Genomic DNA, 21,776 nt, shown 5'->3' with positions numbered 1-21,776 from the left:
TGGACAAAAGCTTTCCTCAGTAGAGTGTTCAAAAAATATTAATTGAGAGCCCAGTGTGATTGCCTAGTGGCTAAATCCTCACCTTATATCTGCTGGGATCCCATATGGTGCCAGTTCATGTCTTGGCTCTCCATTTCCTTTCCAGCTCCCTACTTGTGCCCTGGGAAAGCAATGGAGGATGCGCAAAGCCTTGGGACCCCATACTCGTGTGGAAGACCTAGAGACACTCCTGGTGCCTGGCTTCAGATTAGCTCAGCTCCAGCCATTGTGGACACTTGGAAAGTGAACCAGCCAGTGGAAGATCTCTCTTTCTCTCTTTCTCTCTTTCTCTCTTTTCCTCCTCCACCTCCTCCTCTCTGTAAAATCTGTCTTCCCAATAAAAAGAAACAAACCAAATATTAATTGAATGAATAGCCAAAGGCCAAAACTTATCAAACCAATTGAATATGTTTCAGTGACTGATCTGGAGTAAGAGGAGACAAGGAGTGCATTAAATCATCGCAGTGGTACAGTTTACTTATTGCCTCTCAGGGATTTTGCATTATGGGTCTCCAAAAGCAGATTATCCTCCTAGTCTTGGGTCTGATGGCCTCGGAGTCTAGGATACGCCTAGGCATCTGTTTGTTTTAAGGAAAGGACCAGGGTCCAGTCAACACTGTTGATGCTGACATCCTATATGAGCACAGATTCAAGTTCTGGCTGCTCTGCATCTGATTTAGCTCCCTACCAATATGCCTGGAAAAGCAGTGAAAGATGGCCTTTGCCTGCTGTTTACCTGGGAGGCCTGATTGAAGCGCCTGGCTCCTGACTCTGCCCGGTCCAACCCCGGCTATTGAGGGAGTGAACCAGTCTCTGGAAGATCTCTCCCTCTGACTCTTCCTTTGTAACTCTGCCTTTCAAAGAAAAAATAAATAAGAAATAAATTTTTTTTTTTAAAAAAGACCATGACAGGAAGAAAACCAACCAAAGTCACACTAGAAAGAATGGAACTAGAAATGCTTTTGTCACACAAATTGGAATAGATAGACAACAACAAGGAAAACTTGGAACCAGACAGGAAACGGTCAGCATGGACTCACACATGCCTTACTAGGTAGGACACAAAGATTAGTTACTCCTCACTAAAGTATTGAAGATTTCTCTGCACACCCCTCCTAAAACTGTTCTGCACTTCAACTGTTGACATATGCCTTGTTAGAGTTATAAGCCAGTTTAGACTATCCCAAAATCTGCCAAGTTCAGCAAAATTAAGCTTCAACACTATAAACTGCTGAATGCTAAAATGAAAATAGTCACGAGACAGCTGAATAGTACCCTATAGCCATTTTAAGGTGTATAGCAGCCGGTTCTGTGTATAAACCAAAATTGAAATGTCAATGAAGTAGTCAGAGGATGCGGTTAAGAACTTGCATTTTTTAACATATTGGTTACTCAATACCATGTCAATTAATTCCATAATGTTGTAAATTGATGTTGATGTTATGTTGTGGCTTTTAATTGATCAGGATGATATTCTGCCAGCTCTGCTTTCAGACCAGAGATGGTCTCCCCAAGAAACCATTGAATTTATCTGGACAATAAGATGCTGGACTCTATGCTTGCAATGAAAGAATCTTAACTGAACTTGAACTGTAGTAATACTGCAGCAAAGTGGAGGAATCCACCATGGGGGGAGGGTATGGGGAGGGGTTGGGGGAATCCCAGAGCCTATGAGACAGTGTCACATAATGCAATGTAATCAATAAAAAATAATATAGAAAAATAGAAGAAGAAAAAAAAAAAAGACCATGACAGGAAGAAAACCAACCAAAGTCACACTAGAAAGAATGGAACTGGAAATGCGTTTGTCATTCTAGACCAACATCTCAGTTTATTTTTACCCATTTTTCTCTGCAGGATGGAGCTGCAAAGGTGACCTGCATGGCTTGGTCCCAAAACAATGCCAAATTTGCTGTGTGTACCGTGGACCGAGTTGTATTGCTGTATGATGAACATGGGGAGCGAAGAGATAAGTTCTCCACCAAGCCAGCTGACATGAAGGTAAAGAAAGGTATACCCCTGTGTACTGTAGCCTGTTGGTGAGGCCTTACAAATTTGAATTTTGAATTTGGAAGACTTCCTAACCCAATGCTTCCTGGCCGTAGACATATAGGAAATAGCCTATCCCAGCCTTTTTTGTTTTGAATCTCTCAGGCTTTTAGAACACACATGCATCTTTTTTTCTTTTGTGTATACTCATTCTGCCTTTTATTTACTTATTTACTTACTTACTTATTTATTTTTGACTCTTAGTATGGCAGAAAGAGCTACATGGTAAAGGGCATGGCTTTTTCTCCGGATTCCACTAAAATTGCCATAGGACAGACGGATAACATTATCTATGTCTACAAGATTGGAGAGGATTGGTAAGGCTATAAACTGGGAGATAGTGTAGCTCAGAAAAGAAGGGGAAGGCAAGAGAAATACCCACTGGGGTGGAGGAACAGGGAGCATGGGGAGCCCAGCTCAGGCATGAATGACAGACTTCCGGAATCTTCCTTACCATTGCTCACCCTAAGTGTTCTACCATCCCAGTCCTGAACAAATCAGTTTGAGGTCACAGAACAGCCTATAAGATTCTGGGGTCCAGAGTGGTGTTGTATCTTTGCTATGAATTGTCCCAAAGCTACTCACTCTCCTCTCATGCCTCCTTTCAGGGTTTCCACAGAGTGATAGGAAACCCTAATGGGCTGGGGAATGTATTTGCCCTTTCTTCCCTTCCTTTTGACACTTTAGTCACGGAAGTAGTTTTTAATATGCTTTCCCTCCTTTTATTTGGCAGGGGTGACAAGAAAGTTATCTGCAACAAGTTCATTCAGACGGTAAAATTCAGACCAGTCCGGGGAGCTTAAGATATGCAAACATTGATCTATCTGTCGGTTTATAAATGTAACCAGGAGTTATCCTTTGTAATGGCTGAGTGGGACTTTGCATGCTGCCTCTCTGTATACTCATTGTTATCTGCTGCCCTCGTAGGAACCCAGTGCTGTCCCTTCCTCGGGGATAGGACACTGGAGTGTCACATGTGGTAGGGCACTGACTTTCTGCATATAGTAACCCACACAGTCGTCCTCCTCATCGTGTCTCCCATACAGAGTGCTGTCACCTGTCTGCAGTGGCCAGCAGAATACATCATTGTCTTTGGACTGGCTGAAGGGAAGGTAAATGAGGGAAGGAAAACTCAGGGGAGGGCTTGGTGGAGAAAGTGGTTCTGGAGAGAAAACTGTGGTCATTCTTCTCCCTGAGGGTCAAGTTCTGCACTGTGGAGGCTGCACAGAGACCAGATGTGTGGCTTCAGATTTTTGGTTTTTTGCTTATTTTTGTTTTTGTTTTTTCCTTTTTCTTCCATAGGGCTTTAGGTGAAGTTGAAAGTGGCCTAACCAGAATCTTGTCTGTTCTCTTGTTTTCAGGTTCGTTTAGCAAACACTAAGACAAATAAATCATCTACCATCTATGGAACAGATTCTTATGTGGTATCACTGACAACAAAGTAAGTAAGGGAGAACCCAGAACTGTTACGTTCAAGCTGTGGGGAAGTCTGGACTGGGAGACTATTGTGGAAAGATTGGACAACTGGTAGTAGAAACCATGGGCAGGCTAATGTTTGACTGAGAAAGGAGATTTTTCTAGGCAAGGAGAATAATGTCTTCCTGTATGTCTCTCTTTTCCTTTCACCCCCAGTTGCTCCGGGAAAGGGATCCTCTCTGGCCACGCAGATGGTACCATTGTTAGGTATTTCTTTGATGATGAAGGCTCTGGAGAGTCACAGGTGAACAAAGGATGCTGGGAGCAGGGGAGAAGGGAATTCCAGGAGTCCTCCAGGAGAGGCTGGACATGTGAGGCATTGAGGCAGAGGGAGGAGGCTGAAGGAGACCTTAGGGAGCAGAATGCTGCCACGGGAAGGTTTTGTGGTTGAGGGGCTGGAGCTCTGCTATTAAAGGAAAGACTGAGTCAGGGGAAGGAAAGTTTCCACAAAGAGAAATCAAGATGCTGGAGAGAAGAGAACTGGAAGATGATTCCCGTTTATGTTTAAAAATGTATTTATGTATATCAATTCAAAGGGGAAAAAAAGTAACTATTTGCTCTGGAAGGGGAAAAAGAAAGAGGAAGGAAAGAAGAAAACCTTGGTGCCTACTTTGTATAATTCAGTATTGCTTGAATCATTTACATTAAGACTTACTTGTATGTAACTTAGCCTCCCCCCCAAAAAATGAGGAGTGGGTGCCCTTAGTGCACCTAGACAGTGTTGGCTAGTGTGTAGGATGCCAGCCGCTGAGGAATTTTGCACCACACACATTACAGGTAATCACACAAGCACCATGTGGTTTCTCTGGGGCATGGGGCCGACTATGTTATGTGCCATGTGTTTGCACACTTGTGTGTTCACACACAAGTCTGAGACCATAAGATGATTTGTGAAACCTTCCAAGTGAGATGCATTGAGGTGGGAGAAGACTGTTGGAAAAAAGGTTTCTGCAGTCTAGAATGATCAGAAAGAGTGACTTCGGGCTGGAAATGAGGCTTTCTAAGGTAGAGTCCTCTCAGAAAGTGATTGCAACCCTGTACTTCTGCCTCAGGGAAAGTTGGTGAGCCACCCATGCCCACCCTACGCCCTGGCTTGGGCAACCAACAGCATCGTGGCTGCAGGCTGCGACCGGAGGATTGTGGCCTATGGGAAGGAAGGCCACGTGCTGCAAACTTTTGATTACAGCCGTGACCCCCAGGAGCGGGAGTTCACCACAGCCGCAGCAAGTCCTGGAGGCCAGTCCGTGGTGCTGGGGAGTTATGACAGGCGAGTCCCCTTTCCAGTGACCTGTTCAGTCTGCTCTGTCTGTGTACCCACACCTTTTCAGCCTCATCCTGCTGAACTTGAGTGGGAGGCTGGACTGGAGCCAGGCCTACACTGGAAAGTCTCAAGGCTATCAGCTCACGTGCCCCTCTTCAAGCCCCTGCTGCCCATTGGCCTGTTGGCAGTTCCAGAATGCACCATGCTCTTGTTTCATCTCCGTGCCTCTCCCTGGGCCCCCACAGCAGAGTCCATCTCTGTTGTGTTTGTATTTCTGTTACCCTTCCCAGCCCATCAGTGGGGAGTTTATCACATGATATTCCAGTTCTGTTTTTGTGTCAATCTGGTTAGACTGAAGAGTCCTTGAGAAAAAGGCTTCTTATTCATCTTTGTATCTCCAGTAACTAAATCAGCATCTGATTTGTAATCCATACTCAGACGTGTGGCTGAACACACACACACAGCTGGGTCTCACCACTCTGCGGCAGCGTGTCTCCTCCTAGTCTTGCAGACCTGTCTTCTTAAGCCTCTCAGCCATACATTTCTCATCTTCCTTTTTCTTCCCTGAATCTATTTTTCTTTTTCCATTTTTTCTCTACTACTGACAGTCCATTTTTCTCACCTGCCCTTATTCTTTCATTTTCTCCACTGTCATTATCTCCCTTGTTCCATTTTATTTATGCCTTGATTTCCCGTCTTTGTGTCATCTCCTACTAGACTTCCCACCTCATCCATTCTCTTATTCCCTTTCTTCTGATATAGCAAAACCAGCTTCCTCCATCTCTTCTGAAAGCCACATGCTTTTTTCAGGCTTCGTGTGCTCAACTGGAGCCCTCGAAGAAGCATCTGGGAAGAGGCAAGACCCAAGGAAATTGCCAACTTGTACACCATCACAGCCTTGGCCTGGAAGCGAGATGGCTCACGGCTCTGCGCGGTGTGTTACTCCTAATCCTTTGCTTCATTGTTGACTTCCTCTAAATTAGGAGAGAAAACAAACAAACAAACAAACAAAAAAACCCCTTTATCCCAAAACACTCTCCATGACACTAGAAAATCTGTTTCCTTCTGAGCCCAACTTAAACATCCAGTGTTGGGCCTGGCGCAGTGGCCTAGTGACTAAAGTCCTTGCCTTGCACACGCCAGCATCCAGTATGGGCACTGGTTCTAACCCTGGTGGCCCTGCTTCCCATCTAGCTCCCTGCTTGTGGCCTGCATCTGCATGTGGGAGACCCAGAAGAAAGTCCTTGCTCCTGGTTTCAGATCAGCTCAGCTCCAGCCATTGCGGCCTCTTGAGGAGTAAATCAATGGACAAAAGATCTTCCTCTCTGTCTCTCCTCCTCTTTGTATAGCTGACTTTCCAATGAAAATAAAATAAACCTTAAAAAAAAAAAATCCAGTGTTAAAGGCAGGAAAGAGAAATTGACACTTCCTTGGAGACCGGTAGGAGCAGAGTTATGTAGGCAGGGCTCACTTCTCCCTTATTACCTCTTAAGTCTGTGAGCCCTGTGGTTACTGCCTCTTTCCTTCTGCTTTCTTTTTATTTATTTAAAGATTTATTGGGCCTGGCGCGGTGGCGCAAGTGGTTAAGGTCCTCGCCTTGCATGCCCGGGATCCCATATGGGCGCCGGTTCTATCCTGGCAGCCCCACTTCCCTTCCAGCTCCCTGCCTGTGGCCCGGGAAAGCAGTGGAAGACGGCCCAAAGCCTTGGGACCCTGCACCCGCGTGGGAGACCCGGAAGAGGCTCCTGGCTTCGGATCGGCATAGTATCGGCCGTTGCGCTCACTTGGGGAGTGAATCATCGGACGGAAGATCTTCCTCTCTGTCTCTCCTCTCTGTATATCCGCCTTTCCAATAAGAAAATAATAATAATAATAATAAATCTTTAAAAAAAAGATTTATTAATTTTTTTTGGATAGTTATATTTACAGAGAGGAGAGACAGAAAGATCTTATGTCTCCTGGTTCACTCCCCAAGTGGCCACACAGCTAGAACTGAGCTGATCTGAAGCCAGGAGCCAGGAGCTTCTTCTGGATCTCCCATGCAGGCGCAGGGTTCCAAGGCTTTGGACATACTCCTGCTTTCCCAGGTCACAACAAGGGGCTAAGTGGGAAGTAGAGAAGCTGTGATACAAACCGGTGCCCATATGGGATCCTGGCACATGCAAGGCGAAGATTTAGCCACTAGGTTGCCACACTGGGCCCTCCTTGTGCTGCTTCCACAAGCTTCCAGCCCTTTTTCTGTCAACTCCTTAGATTCAAGAGTGTAATGGAATGGTGTGATCGCATGTCAGCATACTGTGTTTGTGTGTCTCTCCATTCTAGGGCACACTTTGTGGTGGTGTGGAACAGTTTGACTGCTGCCTCCGAAGGAGCATTTACAAGAACAAGTTTGAGTTGACATATGTGGGGCCTAGCCAGGCAAGTAGCAGATAGCTTGCTGCTCGGAGATTTTGCATGACTCACTTCCCTGCCTTGTGGCTACAATGTCAAGTGTAATTCTCTAGTGGAGCTGCTCTGGGGAACAGAATGCATCATGGCACCTCTTTTTAATTCTCCTGCTATAGAATTCTTTCAGCTTATTCTAAGAAAATGCTTAAGCCATAGACTTAATAGATGCACTGTTGACCAAGACAGTAGATAAATAGGTCTGCCAAGATGAACTCTGTTGTGCATGGTGTTGCAGGCTAACTTTTTTTAGTTCCTGAGTCCACTTGTTCCTTTTCTCTACTTCTGTCCTTTTACACATTTTTGCATTTTATACATTCTTGTTGTGTGTGAGCACTGTTAAGCACTGAAAATATAGAGATAATTGTCTAGGGGATATTGTTTCATAATCAACAAGATCATTATAGCGAAGACCGCAAATATACCAAAAATAATATAGATGCTCTGAGAAATGATGTAAAGAGAGCTATTGGAACATAAAGAGAGTGATTGGCTTTACTCAGTGAAACTTTTGGAATCATATGCTGAAAGAGGTCATGTATGGAAATGTTTCATAAATAGTGAAGCCCTGTTTAAACCTGAGGCTCCATTGTTGTTAACAGTATCACAGCCCAGGTAAGGGAAGCCAGATGCTGGTTTTGGTAAGCACTATGAATATGGGCAAAGGACATAGCAAATTCACTCTTCTCTTGACCTGGGGAAGCCAGAGGGACTCAGACTTGTTCCTTCCCAAGGTGATTGTGAAGAACCTATCATCGGGGACACGAGTGGTGCTCAAGTCACACTATGGCTATGAAGTGGAAGAGGTGAAGATCCTTGGAAAGGAACGTTACTTGGTGGCCCACACATCAGACACGTTGCTGCTGGGGGACCTGAACACTAATCGCCTTAGTGAGGTACGGACCAAAACTGAAGAAGAGGAGATAGGACACCTGGGCTTGTCCCATCTATGGCCCAGGGTCCCTAGGGATAAAATCTTAGTAAGAAGCACTGATGTTCTGGTGTTGGGTGCCTGGTGTTGGCAAAGAAGACCCAGGAGGCTTAGAATCCTGGAGTAGGAAATAGCATAGTTGGACTGTTTCTATGCCATCTCTGAAAACCATAGGGACCAGGGCCCAATCTGAGATAGCACCAGCACGAAACCTCCCCACACTTGATGTGTCTCCCAGGAGGTAATCATCTGGATTGTTTCTCCTGTCTTCTTCCTTTCCACAGGTAGCCTGGCAGGGATCTGGTGGCAATGAAAAATATTTCTTTGAAAATGAGAATGTGAGTAGAGCTTGATTCAGCACTACTGTGATAAGCCTCTTTCTAGCTCTTGTGTCAGAAGGGTGGCAAGTGGCAGGAGATGGGGAGTAAACAGATAATGACAGAGGGAGGAAGAAGTAAGTAGGGGACCAAAACTGGGAGAAAAGTGGGAGTCACCTTGAACTGCCAGTATCACTCCCCTCTGCTGTTTTATTCCATGCCACCTTCCTACCATGTGACAATCTCATTCTTTCCCAGGTATGCATGATCTTCAATGCTGGAGAGCTAACCTTGGTGGAATATGGGAGTAATGACACCCTGGGTTCGGTACGCACTGAATTCATGAACCCCCACCTCATCAGGTAACCTCACATAGATCTCCAAATCCTTCAAACCCAGAGTAGTTCTTTTTTCACTTCTAAATCCTATGTCTTGAGGTTAGTCAAAAAAACTCAAACCATATGGTACTTTCGAGCCCTTGATAAATCTCTTGACTACTTCAGCCCATCTGGCCTTACCTCAACCTTCATGTGTTTCAGCGTCCGTATTAATGAGAGGTGTCAGCGAGTAATGGAAGATAACAAGAAATTGGCTTATCTTGTTGATATTAAGACTATTGCTATAGGTAAGACTCTCTTCTACTTTTAATGGCAAAATAGATGTTTGTATTATACTCCAGTATCTCAAGGTTATGTTAGATGGGGAACCCAGGAATCTGAGAAGATAACAGGTAAAATGTAATTGTATTTTAGGAGTAAAACCATGCAGTGTTCAAGATTGTGTGGTCTATACTTAAATTCTAGCTACAGTCCCGCTGGTGTATACCATATAGACCTGTCCATATTCATTGTGTATGTTCTTTGCATATGTTCCCGGAGTGAAAACTTGTGAATAGAAGAGAAGAAGTATTAGCAAATTTATGAATTTTCTTGTTTAGGCTTCATCAAGTCATAGACTCTTAGCACTAGAAGGGGACTTGTTTTCTCGTAAAGTTTATCATTGATAACTATGATGACAAAGACTATTTTCATCTCACAAATGTTTGAATTTGTAAATTTTATCTGATATATATATATAGACATTTAATTTTATCATGCAACATTTCAAGCATAGTTAAAAGTACAAAAAATGACATAGGGTTCTCTAAAAAGTACAGAGGTTAGCCTGCCTGTATAGGATACCTCCAAGAACGGGACTCGGGTCAAACAATCCACTTCTCTCCTTCCTGCCTGTGCGATCATGGATGATAACTTATATAACCTTTTTGTCTCTCAACGTCCTCACCCACAAAATAGAAACAAAACTAGTTTCTGCCTCATAGAAGACTTTAAGCAATTTCCTATAAATACCAAATACTTAATAAATAAACACTAGCTATTCATACTGATGGTATTATTTATTTACCGATACCCAGGTCTGTCAAATCCTAACATCTCTTATTCGTGGCCATTTTTTTTTTTTTTTTACTATTACAGTGATTCAGTTCTCTAAGGTCTATACTTAGAGTGGAACTGCTGAATCATACAGGAAGTATATCTTTAACTTCGCTAAATAATTTCCAAATTGCTCTCCAAAGAGGTTGGACCAATTTGCACCTTCCTCAGCAGTTAAGAGTTCCCACTATGCGACATCCTTTCCAGTGCCTGAAATTGCCTGCTTCAGAATTTGGCTCACTGTTATATCTGAAACAATATGTCATATTAGTTTCATTTTTTTTAAATTTATTGACCATTTGGATTACTTCTTCTGTGAGTTGCCAGTTCCTGTCCCTTAGCACAATTTTAAAATCAAGTTGTCTGTTACTGACATGAAGTTCTTTGCAAATATATCCATGGACTCTAACAGTTATTTGCATTACAGATATTTTGTCTCTTCTCTCCTTTTGGGCATCTTTTTATGTTCAGACATTTTAAATTTTAATGTATTTCATTTGTTACTTTAAAAAGTTTCTGATTTTTTGTGGTCTTATTTTTAAAATTCTTCCCTGTTCCTTCCTGTACTTTAACATTTTTGCTTTAAAATTTTGCTTTTCACCTGGAATTTATTTTTATGTATAATGTGGGTGGAGATCTAATTTTGTGGGACTTTTTTTTTCCCTATATGTTTAGCCAGTTACTGAAAGTCCATTCTTCACCCACTGACTTGTAATGTCATTTCTCTTATAAACCGAATTTCCATAAACATGAGCCTTTTCGTAAGATAGTATTACGTCTCATGAACATTCTGTTTTTTAAATTATAATTTATTTATTTGAGAGACGGGAAGACAAAAATGTCCCAGGTGTCGGCAATGACCAGGTTGGAGTTGGGAGATAGGAACTCAGTCCAGTCTCTCCCCCGGTGGCGAGAACCTACCTGGTGGAATGTAACGCACGATAACAGGAGCTGCAGTCAGAAATCCAGGCCAGAGCCGCATGTCGGGCCCAGGTGCCGCAGCGTGGGGGCTCGGGCGACTCAACTCCTGGGCCGGGCACCCACTGCTTGAGTGCTGAAACTCTAGACAAGTCAATAGGACGCGTAGGTCGCATTTTCAGTGTGTACAAAGTGACAACCTACTTTTCTTAAACCATTTTTTTTTTTGTCACCAACCAACCCTTTTGAGCGTTTAATAAAATATCACAGAAAAAATACATGCACCCATAATTCCATATATAATTTTAGAGTTCAAAGAGAGTAGTTGGGCCCCTGCAACTCACATGGAAGACTTAGATGAATTTCTGGGCTCCTGGCACAGCCTTAGCCATTGCAGTCCTTCAGGGACTGAACCTGTTTCTTGCTCTCACTCTCTCCTCCTGTCGCTCTGCCTTTCTCGTAAATAATGTATGTCAGTAAGAGTTGTGAATAGGTTTTTAATCAGGAGACTGCTGAAAGCATCACAGCCGACCATGAGTGGTCTAAGTCTGATCATCTCTTCCATTTTTTACAGGATTGAGATCAAACTAAAGCATTCATCCTCTGCATTGGCCAGCCTAACTTTAGTCAGAGATTTCTCCTACTTCTGTCTGAATGCCTTCCCCACTTTTCACCCTGAAGTGTTCTTATTCCACAGGCACTCAAAATTTTTGTGTAACTCCCCAGAGAGAATGTGATTGTCAAGGTCATTTGGTTCATCAGCTTTGACTAGGTGTGCTGAGATGGGCTCATCCTTAATGTGCACTCTACTGCCCTCTAGAGGGCTTCATGAGCAATAGGTACGACCTGTTCGGGATTGCTTTGAGGCAATGCAAGTCTGAGAAGCAATCTCTTTAAAAACAACAACAACAAAAAAAATTGTGTGTGTGTGTAAGAGAGAGAGAAAGCCAGAAAGACACACTAAGATAGCCCATTCCCTGGGAGATCTCACTCCCCAAATGCCTGCTATAGCCAGGGCTGGGCCAGCCAAAAGCCAGGAACTCAGGAATTCAACCCAGGTCTCTCATAGGGCACCTCAAGGACCCAGTCGCTTGAGCCATCCTCTGCTGCCTCCCTCCCTGGTTGCACATTAGCAGTATTCTAAAACTGGGAGCAGGGCTACTGAGCATCCCAAGCAGCATGCTAACTACAACACTAAATACCCACCCCAAACTCTCATTTCTTGATGGGATAGGACCTTTGGAGTTAACTACAGAGTTAAATAAAACCATCTACTACAAGAAGTCCAGTTTCTTAGGCATACTGGCAAAATTATGTTGTAACAACCATTTGCTTTCCATAGTGGCCCACTCTGAAATGAAGTAGCATTCTTAAAGCCCCAAACATATGATTGTAACATGAGATTTTTTTTAGTTTACTTCATGCCTCGTGTATGATTATATGGAATCTTCCTCCTAACTCTGTATCCTTTACTCTGCAGTGGATCTGATTGGCGGCTACAACATCGGGACCATCAGCCATGAAAGCCGTGTGGATTGGCTGGAACTTAATGAGACTGGGCACAAGCTCCTCTTCAGAGACCGGAAGCTTCGTGTAAGATGGTTGACTGGGGTCTTAGGTCTCAGCTGGCCTGTAGAGGCTGTGGCATACTGCCATCAGCATGGTGAATGGTACAGGAGAATCAACATTCTATCTGGTATCGCGCCCTTAAGGAGACTACTATTGCAGCAACAGAGTCAAGAGGGCAGTATGAGAGTTGGTTTCTCTTAACTGTTCAAAAGTCTTTGCCTTCATGTAATTCCCTTGCCTTGCTCTCCTCCTCCTCCTCTTCCTCTGTCCACACCTTTTCAGCTCCACTCACCTGGCATTAGGTGTGTGATGATAGTCTCCTCCTTAGCCCCATAGTGATTCTCATCACCAAATGAAATTGCCAAGGAGTCCAGCCTTGGGGCCAAAGAGAAGGTCGGGGATTCTTCATTTCAGTGAAAGCTACATCACAAATTATCAGATAATCTAATGTATTTGATGGCCTTACTTTTGTAATGCAAGCTGGCCTAGAGTCTTTAAGAATAGAAGTCTGACCTTTACTTAAATTACCTGGATGTCTTCACTCTTTTGGTTATCTCTTGTTTGGCCACACTCAGGATTTGCCAAATCAACACATTAATTCCAAGGGTCACAGGTCAGTGAGCTTTGAGATTCTACATGGAGCTGACACTGTGGGTCATTTCACCTTTAGACAAAGTGCTCAGAACCAGAAGACAAATCTATATCCCATTCTGACTGTGCTCTCTGCCTCTTTCAGTTGCACCTGTACGATATTGAAAGCTGCTCAAAGACCATGATCCTCAACTTCTGCTCCTATGTGCAGTGGGTCCCTGGAAGTGATGTGCTGGTAGCTCAGAACCGTAACAATTTGTGTGTATGGTACAACATTGAGGCACCTGAGCGGGTCACCATGTCTTCTATCAGGGTGAGTGGACAGCCCAGGACCTCAGACATGGTGCTGAGCTGATAAACTGGGGCCCCAATGAAATGCCGGAAGTAGCTGTATCTTCTCTGCCTCACATTCACCATCTCTGATGGAGCTGGTGAGAGACAGACTCTTCCCTACCATCCTTGTTCAGACTCCTCACATTATATTACACCCCTGGAGTTTGGATTTCTGGTTTTGGTGATGCTGGGAATTCATTAGATCCTAAATTGGAGCTCTTCAAATGGGAGGGTCCCTGCCAGGAGGAGTGATCTGGGCCAGCCCCTACCTGCTTCTGTGTTGTAAAGCTTTCACAACCACTTTCCGGTTAAGCCATTTACACACTCAGGGGTCTGCCCAGAGGTGGGAGTAGTCTGTGAAAACAGGAGAAAGACAGGCCCTTGAGCCAGGTTACGAGTGTGGACAGAGCACTTGATGCTTTGTTTTTGTCCCTTCTTTGTCATTTCTTCTCCTCCTTTCTTGGTTATTTTAGACTGAGTCAAAAATCAGCTTGTTTTGTCTTCTTAAAAAACATCTTTTGTTTGTTTGTTTTTTTGGTTAGAGAGTTATACATCATATTTCTGTGACATTTACTTTTGAAGATATCATGTACATTTAAATTTTTAAACATCTTCATCAGCCTCTCACCCTGCTTCCCTTGCAGATAGTATAATAAGGTTTTAACTTTGATCGTATCCTCTTTGCCTTTGTTGTTCAGTGTTTTAGTTTTATCCTTTTTTCCCTCCAAGTTTTGTTCATTTATTTTGAAAGTCAAAGTTAAATAGAGAGAGAGAGAAACAGAGTATCTTTCATCTCCTGGTTTACTGCCCAGATGACTGCAACAGCTATCACTAGGTCTGGCTGAAGTTAGCAGCCAGGAGCATCTTCTGGGTGTAGCTCGTGGGTGGTAGGCATCCAAGCACGTGGGTCATCTTGTTCTGCTTTTTCCAGGTCATTAGCAAGAGCTAGATTGAAAGTGGATCAGCCAAAATACGAACCAGTGCCCACATGCAATGCCAGTATCACTGGCAGTGGCTTTGTCTGCTACATCATAATGCCAACCCATCTAATAATTTTTTTTATCATGAAAATTTGACAGTAATATCTATTGGTTCAATCCCCAGAAGAGCACAAAACATCTGGACCAGGCCGAAGCCAGGAGCCAGGACTCAACCCAGGTCTCCTACATGGGTGGCAGGAAGCCAATTACTTGAGCCATCATCACTGTCTCTCAGGGTCTGCACCAACAGGAGGCTAGAGTAGGAGGGCCAGGGCTGACAGTCAGACTCAGAGCTGTGGGGTACAGGTATCTTGGCTGTTCGGCTAAATATCCACTGTGGTAGCTACCACTTTTAATATTTGCAACATTTGGGAAGTGACACAGTAGACATCACTTGCCACCCCCCCATCCCTGTGTTTAAAAATAAATAAATCTTAAAAACAAAAACAGAAGCATTGTCATACAGTGTTACCTGGCCTCTAGGCATTGCTGTTGTTGTGGCAATGAATATACTTTACCCCCAGGATATTATTGTAGATAAAAGTGTTGTTATCTGCTGCAGAGAAACCAAATGTCAGGGAAAGAAGGGCCTAAATTCCTCTGTGTTTGAATGCTGGGGCTGGGTGCAGGTGGATCTTTTGTACAGTTGTTTCCATGAAAATACTAACCTGGAATCTGTGTGAGCTGGTGGGGATACATTTTTGCAGGGTGATGTCATAGGTCTGGAGCGGGGCGGGGGAAAGACGGAAGTGATGGTGTCGGAAGGTGTGACCACCGTGGCCTACACACTGGATGAGGGCCTAATCGAGTTTGGAACTGCCATTGATGACGGCAACTACACCCGGTGAGAGGCTGGCAGCTGGTGGTGGGAGAGCTGGCAACCAAGAGGAGGACCCAGAACAGGCTGTAGCACTGACCCTCCTCTATTCCGGGCCCTGGGTACCCAGGGAGGGGCTTAGAAGCATAGAGCAGACCTCGGGCCGTCCCCTCGCTCTCCACCCTGCCCCTCCATTCCTGTGTTCTCAGGAGCTTGCCCTCACTCCCTTTCCAGGGCAACAGCCTTTCTGGAGACACTGGAAATGACCCCAGAAACAGAGGCCATGTGGAAAACCTTGAGTAAACTGGCACTAGAGGCAAAGCAGCTCCACATTGCTGAGAGGTGAGGCAACGGTGGAAGGGAAGGGTAGCTGCCTGGGGGCTGTTCTTGCCTGGTATTAAGGTGCCCGTTCCCTTCTAAGTGCCAGTACATGCACTAGAGCCCATCCACAGTGCTTCCAAACACTCCCACCCCAGGTCGCAAGGGTCTGTCTCCTACTGTGCTTCTCACAATGACCTGTTCTGCTGGGAGCCTGCTTAACCCCAACACTCTTCACTCCCTGCTTTGATGTGTATGTGACAGGTGCAGTTGTAGTAATCTAGCCAACAGGCCAAAACATGAAACTTCAGCCTCCTTGAGTTCAAAGTTTGGCTAGAGTGACTTACTTGTGTAACTTTACAAAAGTCACTTAATCTTTCCAAAGCATGTTTTCTTTTTTTTTTTTTTCCTCTTTGTAAAATGGGAATGATAGTAGTATTGCTTTGTCAAGTGGAAGGAAAGGAGGGAGAGAATGTGTGCAGTGAGCTCCCCCCGACTCACTCCCAAGCTGAGATCTCTGTTAGCATTCGACCCCATGCCACCTGGGTCTCCCAATGATCTCTAGTTTCTTGTACCTTGCCCACCCCAGCTCTGACTTTGAGTGATCCATACTTGCCATCCTCGAAGTGCTCAGCAAGTGCCACCTGCAACTGTGTTGGCTGGGAGTCATCCTTGATCCTTCTTCCCCAAACCTGCCACAAGTAGACAGTCAATCACTCCCAAGGATTTTGTCTTCATTTGGCTCAGCTCACATGTCTTGACCCTAGCACGCACCCCTATGTCTTCCACCTGCAGCACCACAGAGCTCTTGCATTCCTCTCACTGATACTGTTCTCATGTCCTACAAGCCATTCATTCTACAGCAGATGAAGACATTATTTAAAAACTCAGATTGTATCATTCTTGGAATTTTCCAGTAGCTTGCTGTTGCACCTCGCATGGAATCCAACCTGCTTGCCATGACCTGAGGTCCTATCAACAAGATTTGGTCTCTGTTTCCTTCTCCTACCAGTCACCTACCACATGTTAGTTGGCCTTGAGCCACACGTGACATCTTTTTGGCTCTTCAGGCCAGCCAGGCTCATTCTTGCCATTGGACATCTGCATTGGCTGTTTCTTCTGTCCACTTTGACTTTCCCTGTGTGCCATGGCTCGTTTCAACTCAGGTCATCTCCTCGGTGAAGGCTTCTCTGTCTGCAGTATCACACAATTTCATTTTTTCAGCATCTCAGATTGTCTGTAACTGCTTCATGATGTGTGTCCATTAGCCATTCCCCCGAGAGCAAGACCCTCATCTTCATCACTTCCTTTTGTGTCTCCAGTGACAATACCTGGCACATAACAGCTAATTCTCAATGACTCAGTGATGACCCTCTAGTACTGTCGCTCTTAATGTTATTGCTCCTGTGCTGTAGGTGTTTTTCTGCATTGGGCCACGTGGCAAAAGCTCGCTTCCTGCACGAGACTAATGAGATTGCAGATCAAGTGTCCCGAGAATATGCAAGTATCATCTCCCCAACTTACTCAGTCTCCCAAGCTGAGATCTGTTAGCATTCTACCCCATGCCTCCTGCATCTCCCAACCATCCCTAGTTTCTTGTGCCTTGCCCACCCCAGCTCTGACTTTGAGTGACCCATTTCTGGACCTGATTGTGAAATCCCAGGACTCAAAGGCTCATTAGTCTTCCTAGCCAGCCAGGGCGTCCTTCTGGCCTCCATGTCTCAGCCTACACAGACAGGGTGTCTCCTTTCGGCCTGCAGGGTGGAGAGGGAACGGACTTCTATCAGGTCCGAGCACGGCTGGCCATGCTGGAGAAGAACTACAAACTAGCAGAAATGATCTTCTTGGAACAGGTAACAGGGAAGAAGGACGTGAGGGGGAAGGGATCTGCAGGAAAAGGCCCACGCCATCCCCAACAATATAGGGAATCTTCCAAACCCTTGAAAGACAGGTATGTGTAGTTGACTTCTCTCCTTCATTTCCTCGTCTTGCATCAGTCAGTACTTTATCTCGGCAGACTTCCTCCTTTGGCCTTCAATTGTTTCTTTCTTTCAGTCTACAATCTTCCCCTTACTCCAGACCCTTTCATTGCCCAAAACTTATATAATTTAAGGTTCTCTCTTTTAAGAGAATTCGCCTTAGAAGGGCCTTTTGTGCAAACAACCCTGAGGCTTAGGAGTCTTTTAGTTTCACAATAAATCTACTTTTGCTATGTGGAAAGGAAGACATGAGACTCTTGGACTTCTGGTGCAGCATCCCAGCCAGGTAAGGGAGGGCTTAAGGATGTCAAATGCTCTTATATTCCTAAGGGGCCCCTTTCCTCTGCCTTGTTCCCCCAGAACGCCATCGAGGAGGCCATGGCCATGTACCAAGAACTCCACCGTTGGGATGAGTGTATTGCTGTGGCCGAGGCCAAGGTACTAGTTTTGTCTCCTCCTCCTCAGGTCAGAATTTGATTCCGCAAATTCCAGAAACTTCCTGTTGTCAAGGAGGCCCCTAGAAACCAGAACTGGGTTGGAGCTGGAGCCTGAGACCTGTGCCAGAGGGATGGGAACAGCATGGGAAGCAGGGCAGGAAGAGAGGGATATGACTGTTGGTTCTCCTCTATGCATGTGCAGGGGCACCCTGCCTTGGAGAAGTTGCGCCGGGGCTACTACCAGTGGCTGATGGACACAAAACAAGAAGAGCGGGCAGGAGAACTTCAGGAGAGCCAAGGGGACGGGCTCGCGGCCATCAGCCTCTACCTCAAAGCTGGGCTCCCTGCCAAAGCTGCTCGGCTGGTGCTGACCCGAGAGGAACTGCTGGCCAACACGGAGCTGGTGGAGCGCATCACCACTGCCCTTATCAAGGGGGAGCTCTATGAAAGGGTAGGGCTGACCTGTCCATAACGGCTGGTGGTCTCTTCCTATTACCACTGGCATTTGATTCTGCATGTTGTCAGGGTGTTACTATCATGTGGTCTGTGTCCACAGGCAGGCGATCTCTTTGAGAAGATCCGAAACCCCAAGCGGGCCCTCGAGTGCTACTGTAAAGGCAATGCATTTGTGAAAGGTACCAGCCACCCACCCACTGCCCACTACTGTCCTTGGTTGCTGTGGCTGCCCAGCTGCCAGCCTCCCAGCTCCTCTTTGGATGATTGGTTCAGGCCGGCTCACTTCACTTCTTCAAAGCCTCTGTCCCTCACCCTTTCTTCATGCTCCATTTCCCTGTCCCACCTGTCCTGGGCCCCATCCCCAAAAGTCTGAGCTGAGTACTTTCTGTATCCCTGGCAGCCGTCGAGCTTGCCCGGCTGGCCTTCCCAGCAGAGGTAGTGCGACTGGAGGAAGCCTGGGGGGACCACCTGGTACAGCAGAAGCAACTTGATGCAGCCATCAATCACTACATTGAAGCCAGGTAGGGTGGCACAATGACACCAGGCAGAACTGAGTAAGAGGTGAAAGGTAGTGGGCTAAGGAAGGAGAGTGGAAGAAGCTCCAATATACAGGTTGAGGAGTTGGTGTGGTGGCATATTAGGCTAGGCCACCTGTGGTGCTGGCATCTCATGTGGACTCTTGTCCGGCTCCCAGCTACTCCACTTCTGATCCAGCTCCCTGCTTATGGCTTGGAAAAGCAGTGGAAGATGATTAAAGTTCTTGGTCCCCTGCACTCATGTGGGAGACCCAGAAGAAGCTACTGGCTTCAGATTGACTCAGCTTTGGCCATTAACAATCATTTGGAAAATGAAATTGTGGATCGGATCTTTCTCTCTCTCTCTCTCTCTCTATCACTCCTCTCTGTAATCTCTGTAAATCCTCTCTGTAATTCTGCCTTCCAAATTAAAAAAGTAGTAAAATATTAAAAAAAAAAAACAAGGTTGAAGTGTATTGTAAGGGTCCATCTTTTTACTTCTATCCATCTGCCTCATCCCTCATACATATGTATATCTTCCCCAACAATGCCAGGTGCTCCATTAAGGCAATTGAGGCTGCCCTGGGCGCCCGCCAGTGGAAGAAGGCCATTTATATATTGGATTTACAGGACCGGAACACCGCGTGCAAATACTATCCTCGTGTGGCCCAGCACTATGCATCTCTGCAGGAATATGAGGTGAGCAGGGGTCCCTTTATGCAGCATAAAAAGGTGCAGTGCAGGCTGACAAGAGGGGACCCAAGACAGGAAACAACTCGCCCAGGGCCCAGGCAGGACCACCACCTGGCAGGAGAAGAAAGTGCTCTATTCTTCCATGTCATTCTGGCATGGGCATAGACCACCACCCCCAACAGAGAAACTGAGCTTCCGGCACTCTTCTGCATCATCCAGCACAAGTGATTCTTCAGGAATAACCCAGCATAGGCACAGTAGGGCAGAAACAAGACCTTTGGCAGGTCCACTGTGTTATCCTCATACTGTTTGGGGAAGGGCTGTTATTCAGCCAGAGGTGTGAGACATCCATCCTCAGCTTATCTTCTCCCTAAAGGTGATTCCACGGATGCCTCCCCCAGGCACCTGGCTCTGTCCCCCTGATCCCTTGCTCTCCCCCACCCCCACCAACCACAGATTGCTGAAGAACTCTATATAAAGGGCGACCGAACCAAGGATGCTATTGACATGTACACACAGGCTGGCCGCTGGGAACAAGCGCACAAGGTAGGTGACAAGAAGCTTCCCAACCAGAGCACTCGGCCTGAGGGTCCACGGTGCCTTGTTCCTTGATCCCTGACTTTGTGCCCCCATCACCAGCTTCCCTGAACACTGGGAAACTGTAGCAGAGTCCAGTGTGGGCCCCTGTCATCCCTCAGCATGGGGAAAGGGAGGGATGAGAGGAGGCCCCTTTTCCCAAGCCTGTGGTTCTGAGCAAAACAGGTGAGATGGGTTTGGGAGCCAGGGGACGGGAGCCATTGCACCTGAACTTCCACCCCTGCAGCGTCTGTCATGCTGATGACTTTGTCCTCATCCCTAATTACACAGCCAGGGGGTGGGTAGAGTATGACCATGTGCACATGTGGTCCAGCACAAGGTGTCATACCCCCTTTCTGCCAAGGCAGGATGAAGTTCTTCCCTAACTCCTTCCAGACTCGGGATTCCCAAGGTGACCAGGATAGTGTGATCAGGAACATTGAGAGGACCTGAGCAGGCAGTTTCCCTGGGAGCCCTGCCCACCCCCACAGGACTGACCCAGGTGGTCTGTGTGTGCATAGCTGGCAATGAAGTGCATGCGGCCAGAAGATGTGTCAGTGCTGTACATCACCCAAGCCCAGGAAATGGAGAAGCAGGGCAAATACCGTGAGGCTGAAAGGTGAGCTGGGGCCTCGGGACCAGAAGGACAGATGGAGTCTGAGGATATGTGTGAGATGTCCCCTGGCCAGAAGGAAGAGACGGCAGGGATCTGGGTCAAAGGAGCCCCAAGTGTCTTTCCCATTGGCAGGCTCTACGTGACAGTGGATGAGCCTGACCTCGCCATCACCATGTTCAAAAAGCACAAGCTCTATGATGATATGATCCGCTTGGTGGGCAAGCACCACCCAGATCTCCTCAGCGACACTCACCTCCACCTGGGCAAGGTGAGGCCTTCCTCTGGCCCGCCCATCCCTGGCCCACTTAGAGTTCAGCTCATGCATCCTGACCCGCCATCCTGCAGGAGCTGGAGGCTGAAGGCCGGCTGCAGGAAGCTGAATACCACTACCTCGAGGCCCAGGAGTGGAAGGCAACTGTGAACATGTATCGATCCAGCGGGCTCTGGGAAGAGGCCTACCAGGTGAGGGAGGAGTCTTTGTTACACTTGGCCTGTACGGTCAGGAGGGGGTATATCCTTCCCTCCTCCCCAGTTTCAGGTGACTTAATTCTAAACTGGCCACAGTATGTTTGAAAATGTCAGGAAGACAAGAGACATGTCCACCCCTACACACACAAGCTTTCCCTCAGAACTTCAGAAGTTTTTTCTGGGCCCTGAGCAATTTCGCAAACTAAGTTGAAAGGCTCTGTGAAATGCAGCCCTCTCCCACTGATTTAGAGTAAGTTCCCGATTCTTGTCAGAGGTCAGGTCAGGAAAGCCGAAGGGAGTTGGGGGCAGCTCTGCACTGGACGATTCAGGAGCGGCCTTGTTTTCCAGGTGGCCAAGGCTCATGGTGGAGCCAGCGCCCACAAGCATGTGGCCTACCTGTGGGCCAAGAGCCTTGGGGGGAAGGCTGCTGTGCGACTGCTCAACAAGCTCGGACTCCTGGAGGCTGCTATCGACCATGCTGCTGACAACTGGTGAGGCCCCTGCCCAGCCAGAGTGCCCACACAAGGAAGGAAATTCATGTTGAACCGAAAAAGAAACA

General features: G+C 46.3%; 1 protein-coding gene across 1 annotated transcript in view; it reads left to right on the top strand.

Annotated features, from left to right (window-relative positions):
• LOC121166275 (intraflagellar transport protein 172 homolog) overlaps window positions 1-21,776 on the top strand; it is a 36,942-nt gene that overhangs the window by 3,742 nt on the left and 11,424 nt on the right. Inside the window, exons 2-30 of the mRNA XM_040995398.1 lie at window positions 1,897-2,040; window positions 2,293-2,405; window positions 2,822-2,861; window positions 3,135-3,200; window positions 3,450-3,529; window positions 3,721-3,808; window positions 4,617-4,831; window positions 5,636-5,759; window positions 7,148-7,243; window positions 8,005-8,166; window positions 8,486-8,539; window positions 8,777-8,880; window positions 9,058-9,143; window positions 12,350-12,462; window positions 13,175-13,342; window positions 15,050-15,186; window positions 15,394-15,501; window positions 16,893-16,977; window positions 17,238-17,330; window positions 17,817-17,894; window positions 18,096-18,344; window positions 18,450-18,528; window positions 18,750-18,870; window positions 19,419-19,563; window positions 20,014-20,103; window positions 20,655-20,752; window positions 20,882-21,017; window positions 21,095-21,211; window positions 21,566-21,708. Of these exons, the coding sequence (XP_040851332.1) occupies window positions 1,897-2,040; window positions 2,293-2,405; window positions 2,822-2,861; window positions 3,135-3,200; window positions 3,450-3,529; window positions 3,721-3,808; window positions 4,617-4,831; window positions 5,636-5,759; window positions 7,148-7,243; window positions 8,005-8,166; window positions 8,486-8,539; window positions 8,777-8,880; window positions 9,058-9,143; window positions 12,350-12,462; window positions 13,175-13,342; window positions 15,050-15,186; window positions 15,394-15,501; window positions 16,893-16,977; window positions 17,238-17,330; window positions 17,817-17,894; window positions 18,096-18,344; window positions 18,450-18,528; window positions 18,750-18,870; window positions 19,419-19,563; window positions 20,014-20,103; window positions 20,655-20,752; window positions 20,882-21,017; window positions 21,095-21,211; window positions 21,566-21,708 (3,332 nt within the window). The remainder of the gene's footprint in view (window positions 1-1,896; window positions 2,041-2,292; window positions 2,406-2,821; window positions 2,862-3,134; window positions 3,201-3,449; window positions 3,530-3,720; window positions 3,809-4,616; window positions 4,832-5,635; window positions 5,760-7,147; window positions 7,244-8,004; window positions 8,167-8,485; window positions 8,540-8,776; window positions 8,881-9,057; window positions 9,144-12,349; window positions 12,463-13,174; window positions 13,343-15,049; window positions 15,187-15,393; window positions 15,502-16,892; window positions 16,978-17,237; window positions 17,331-17,816; window positions 17,895-18,095; window positions 18,345-18,449; window positions 18,529-18,749; window positions 18,871-19,418; window positions 19,564-20,013; window positions 20,104-20,654; window positions 20,753-20,881; window positions 21,018-21,094; window positions 21,212-21,565; window positions 21,709-21,776) is intronic.

Source organism: Ochotona curzoniae, unplaced genomic scaffold (assembly GCF_017591425.1).
Source record: "Ochotona curzoniae isolate NIBS_2020 unplaced genomic scaffold, NIBS_Ocur_1.0 patch106, whole genome shotgun sequence".
In the NCBI taxonomy this organism is placed as follows: Eukaryota; Metazoa; Chordata; class Mammalia; order Lagomorpha; family Ochotonidae; genus Ochotona; species Ochotona curzoniae.
Note: the sequence above shows the minus strand (reverse complement) of the source record. Positions and strands in the feature narration are given on the sequence as shown.